General features: G+C 29.3%; 1 protein-coding gene across 1 annotated transcript; it reads left to right on the forward strand.

The window, feature by feature from the left end:
- The first annotated feature begins 871 nt into the window (after positions 1-871).
- Positions 872-2948, forward strand: LOC123005423. The gene is made up of 4 exons (XM_044399165.1): positions 872-975; positions 1138-1329; positions 1479-2540; positions 2591-2948. Exons 1-4 carry the CDS (start codon positions 906-908, stop codon positions 2872-2874), a joined length of 1608 nt encoding a protein of 535 aa, XP_044255100.1. The 5' UTR covers positions 872-905; the 3' UTR covers positions 2875-2948.
- The last annotated feature ends 3055 nt before the right edge of the window (positions 2949-6003 follow it).

Here is a 6003-nt window from a genome sequence, read left to right on the forward strand (position 1 = left end):
TTAAATCAGATTTACACATTATTTCAATATTTTCTTTGACATTTCTGAAATGTCAAAAATCAAACGTCATTTGTATGGCCTACCACGTTTGGACATTAACTTTGTTAGAATTTTATTTTACTCAAATATTTGACTGAAAATAATGTGATTGTGAATAAAATAGCATACAAACCTCGGTGGTAATGGCATTACCCCTTGTGCTTATCCAATCTCGAGGCTGGCGCCTCTCGATCGTATACATAAGCACTCGGGGTAATGCCATATTTACCACCTCGCTTGTAATGTACTATTGTTATTGTTTATCCGATTAGAAATACACTCCTTTGCTATGGTGTAAAGGGAAGTCTTGTAAAAGCTATACATTTCCGGTAGCAATGGGGCCTTGATCATTCCCTATTTTTGATATCAAAAATTCTATCATTCCTTCATAAAAAAGGTACTCTTGTTTCATATCGCCAAAATGTATCGCTCTTGAGATATTTGGGTTTACGAGTAAACTAAACTCTACACCGCTGCAAATTTTTTCAAAGATCAAATTTACCATAGACGGAAAATGTTATAAAACGTATTCAATACTGTAAAAAATTACAACTAAAAGTTTGTTTATTATTATAATTTCAAACATTTTTAAAATATAAATTGATGTTTAACGCTTAAATCATGTAAAAATGGAATTTAACAACTCATTTAGCATTTTTATTAACTATATAAGCAATTAAGAAACAATTGTATGCATTGTCTCAGTGATGTCTTTCTTTTGTCATTTAATTGGCGTTGAAAATTAGAAAATAAAMCTTGTTTTATCAAAAAGAATGCAATTAATATAATAAATAACAAAAAGACTTTATATTTTAGGTGCAAGTGTAACTAGGTTCAATTGCTTCGATTCCATTGATTGAACCACTATGAAATTTTTGCTTTATTGTTATTTAGTGTTAAATCTCTATGAAGTTTATTCAGAAAAAATACGATATGGTAAGAATTTATCTATAAATACGTTTTATTATTATCCAAAACAAAACATTCTACAAATTTTATTTTTCATTGCAAAAATCCTTTTTTCGTCACTAGTTTTAACATTTAATACCTTTGTATTTAAAAAAAAAAAGAAAATATAAATTCGGTGTTTTTTTTCAGTAATTATTTCTAAAAACATGATTTGTACTTCATGGACGTTAGGTGGTGACATGCAATGGACAAACCACCCTTCCACATCAAAAGAAAAGATACTTTTTCAGTTACCACCGAGTTATCTTCAAGATAATTCTTGGGACGCACATGTCCCAGTATATTTTTATCCACATCGATCGTCTTTATTGCCATTTGAGGGTATGGTAGATTGCAGAATAAAAATTTGTTTAACTTAGTGCCAAAGTACATAATTTTAAGTATACAAAAATTTGAAACAAAAACAAATAATATAAAAACAGAAACATTGCTAATACTTAAATAACAATTATTTTAATTAAAATTTTCAGATGAGTCGTTACTTCTTCATAGTGCAGAAACACTGAAACATGTTCCACCATTTTACGGCAAAATAATTCCCAATTTAAAGCAAATAGTGCATTGGACAGATGACGTTATACCAAAAATTAAACCTGTGTTAAAAGATGTATCAGAAAATGCCAGAAAGTCAAAGAAGCGCACACTTTTCTACAAACCTATTTTTAAAGTTAGATGGCACTTAGATAAATCAGTTAACGAAGACAAACCAGAAATAGTGCCCGAGACTGTATTAACAAAATGTTCCAAAAAACCCAATTACCATTGTATCGAGAAACGAATTGGCCCAGAAGGAAAACCAGGAAATGCAGTTATTTTAAACTCTGAAAAATTTCAAATACCTAAGCCAAACATTAAGTGGATAGCAAAAGTAAATAGAAGRGAATCAAAGATCGAGTTATATAATGGTTCAGAACTTATTTTAAGTATCAAATGGTACCTTGACAATATTTCAGGACCAAAAATAGCCTGGATTTTAGACAAAAATCAGTTAATAAAAGCGCAAATTCGTTGCTTTGAAACTCGCGAAAATGGAAAATACAAAATTACGTGTATGATAGACCGAAACGAACCGCCTGTAGATTTAAGTGAGTTTAACTTTGGTAAAAATGTGACTTTGGAACCAACATATAAACTAAAATGGTTCATAAATTCTGATTCATCACAGCTCAAATGGCTTATGTATAAATCATTAAACAAGGGGTATGATAAAAACAAATTTCCTTTCAACAACCATTTCGAAGACAATGACCACATAACACACTGGAGTTATAATACTTTAGAAGTTAATCAGCCWTCCAACGAGGTTTCCGTTTTGCATAAGAAACCTATTTTTAGACCTTATTCCGAGAAACATGAAACTTATCAAAAAATTGAGACCAACGACAATGCAACAAATTTGGACACTTCTCATGATAATAATTGGAACGTCCACTGGTCTACTAATAAATACAGTAATCAAGCAGATGGAAACCCGAATCATGATWCAAAAAATAAATTGTCAGTTGACAATCCAAAAAATAATCAGCCATCAGGTAATGCTAAAATTAGAAAATAAAACAGAATTAATAACACTATGTTGCAGATACTTCTGWTGGTTTATCCATAGGAGGGTCTCTGAAATTAAAAAATCCACTTACTGGACTTTTACCAAATCATAAAGACTCCTCCGGGAGTAGTTCTGTTGGTTTATCAATAGGAGGGGCTTTAAAATATAAAAAACCAAAGGTTGAATCAACACAATCTTTAGGCACGGCTTTGGAAGGAGGTTTAAAGGATAACTCAGACAGCGGGTACCCAAAAAGTYCATTACTACTAGAGTTGTTAAGAAGAAAAAAACTTGGATTGAATCCTTTACCTTGGTTGTAAGAATGTGAGATTAATGGTAATTTTAAAGATAAAAAACTGTACGTTCTTCAATTATGTGTGAAATATATGATGTCTTAAGTGTAATGTAGTCTTGTTTTATTTTATTTTTTATTGAACATTTAGTAAATAAGTCGAYACTAATACAAGTCAGAAAAACCGTGCAAGAATTTTATAAAACAATTGTGTAGTCCTATAGTTGTTTTTTGAGATAAARTTATGTATCACGAAAAAATATTTTCACTTATAATACCTCGAGTGTGTTGATTATTTCCAGAAATTTTTTCGAATGATTGTCAAAAAGGTGCAAATTGCATGACATCACGAGTTCAATTATAAGTCTTAAGTTTTTGATGTTTAAAATAAAGTTTTATTAAATTTTGGGTTAGTTTTCGTCGTCAAAAAATTTTCAGAAATTTCTTTTGTAGCATGATAGTCATATTAAATACCAAATTCAGATTGGTTCTTCCATAGTGTCATGCAATTTTCACGAAAATCGTACGACACTCATTAATGACCAATAGAAAAATTAGTTGACAAGCCATAACTACGATAACAACAAAATTTCTTGGAATTTTTTTTTTTGGTAGATCAACTTAACTGATTACAATTTAGTTGCCAGTGTGGAGTGTGGCCATAGAAAAGTCACAAATTAATAAGGTTAGTTAATTAACTAAGCCTAATATGTAAAAAATTCCCAAGCTATAGAAACAAGAATGTAATATTTTGTTATACATACAGGCTGCGCCAGAACTCGCGCCCCAGAGAAAAATGCGATGTAAGGTGAGATGCCAAGAACATGGAAAAAATGTTAAAAAAATTCCCTGTATGTATTACCAAATAATTTTTTTTAATGCTAATGGAATCGAGATATTTATAAGTTTAATGAAGTAGAAGAAATTTAAGTTAGATAAGATACCAGGAACATGGAAAATTTTATCTGTCAAAATTTTTTGACATTTGACATTTTTTATGTCTATTTAATGATACTGATGATCTTGTATACAGGCTGCGCCAGAACTCGCGCCCCAGAGAAAATTTTCAAGTAATATAAGAACATGAAAAAAAGTTTTAAAAATTGTATCTGTCAAAAAAATTTGACATTTATTTTTTGACATTTGACATTTTTTTATATCTATTTAATGATACTGATGATCTTGTATATGTTTTTTTACAATTGTTTAGTAAAGGGACACAAATTTTGCCAATAAAAGCCACAAATAACATTGAACAGAGTTAGAATTTAGGATATAGCTTCCTTGTTTCCTCTTTTAATAGCCTATAGCAAAAAAACTTGGAAAATTATTTTTCTAACAGAAATAAGTAGAGTCAAAGTCCAAAATTTAAACTCTCATAACTTCGAAATTTTTATAGATAGAATTTTTGTAACATTTTTTCCATGTTCCTGGTATCACACCTTATTTTTCTCTGAGGCGCGAGTTCTGGCGCACCCTGTATACAGCGGCAAATTGGTAAAGTTCATTAAAATATATCGGAAATTGATAAATAGATAYTAATTTAGTGCCTCGCCCAAAAATGATGAAAAATGCGTTACAATACAAACTTATGTGTTTTTAAATGAAATATATGTTTTTTGGCATATTTGGATATTAATTTTTATTACAATGTTTTTACACTTTTATTGGTCTATTTTGCTTAGTTTTTGAAATAAGATGTTTTTTTGATGAAAACGTACTATCTGCTAGGTTAAAAGTATTTCTGTTATGGCGTTCCCAATGTAAAAGAATTGCGGCCGTAATTAAGTTACTTGGGGAGATCTCAGCGTCGTTTCAAAACTCAATGTATCTTAGAAATGATATCTGTAAAATGGCCGAAACATAATTTTTAAAAATCTAGTACTTATCAAATTATGGCTACTTAAATAAACACCTTTTTGCACTAAAACAGTTATAAAGACTCCAACATTTCAAAATGAAAAAACTCTTTGGCCAATCGGTAGAGATTTTTATTTGAAACAGCTTGGTATTTTTATTTTTTTCTGTTATAAAAAATAAGCTTGATAACAAGAAAACAACCTTGTAACTAGAAAAGGGATTAGTCACTTAATAATAATTTAGAAGTTTCAAGTAATTATTATTGGTATTRCAATAGGTAACTTGTTTGTTTAATATTTTCTTTATCCAGGGCTGGTACTTAGAAAGCAACTTATTTGTAAACACACACCTGGCTAATTTTTTATTACCCAGAAATGATAACTTAGATTTCATTGTGTTTTTAAGTTCTCTTTTGGAAAAGTCACTTCTAAAAGCACTTTGATCATAAAACACAAATTCATGTGCTTWGTTTATTAACTTTATTTCAAAACAGTAAACTCGTATTGCTGAAATATTTCCTAATTAACAGTTAGTATGTCCCCGGATTCAGTTTACAATAGAAAGAAAAATAATTTTTAATTTTAGGCCAAAACTGCAAAGGAAAAACATTTTTTGCTTCACCTGAAACGAGCAAATCTGGCAACTATATGACACAAACAATTAATTCATTAATTGAATAATGATAGTTTTTGTTAAAAATGACTTTGTTTTTTATATTAAACCTGTTTTTTTGAGTTCTTATGATTTTTAGAAATATTGTTGTTATTTAACTTGCGTAAACTCAATTGCTAAAAAAATAAAGCCGCCAATGTGATGTAAATTAAAACGCTGGAAAAAATTAGTACGTCCAAAATCAAAAGAAAAATGAATTTTTCTTTTCACTAAAATATTATATCCGGGRACATACTGTATAACGGTTTAGAGCTGTTGTCTTTTACATAAATTTTAACGAATAAATTGATAATAATTATGGCATTTAAAAAAAATACGCACGATCTTATTTTGTCAAAAAATGACACCTAYTTTGTTATTCTTRATAAAAACCTAATTTACACTTTATAAATTATTAAAATAGGAAATAATATGATATGCCAAAAGTGGTTGTTTTAGTGTTATATCTGTGGTGTTTTTATAATGTTTGAAAGTATAGTTATTGTTATTTAATAGTAATTGTTTTTAATTCGACTACACAGGATGTTCCAATGAAAACGAGCCACCCCGAATATCTCAGAAACTAAAAAGACTTTGCAAAAACGCCGAAACAGGTCGATTTTGTTTTTGAGGAGCACATTTTTTT

This window comes from Tribolium madens, unplaced genomic scaffold, assembly GCF_015345945.1.
Source record: "Tribolium madens isolate multiple individuals breed KSU strain unplaced genomic scaffold, Tmad_KSU_1.1 Scaffold_20;HRSCAF=117;Tcas5.2_LG4, whole genome shotgun sequence".
NCBI classification, from domain to species: domain Eukaryota; kingdom Metazoa; phylum Arthropoda; class Insecta; order Coleoptera; family Tenebrionidae; genus Tribolium; species Tribolium madens.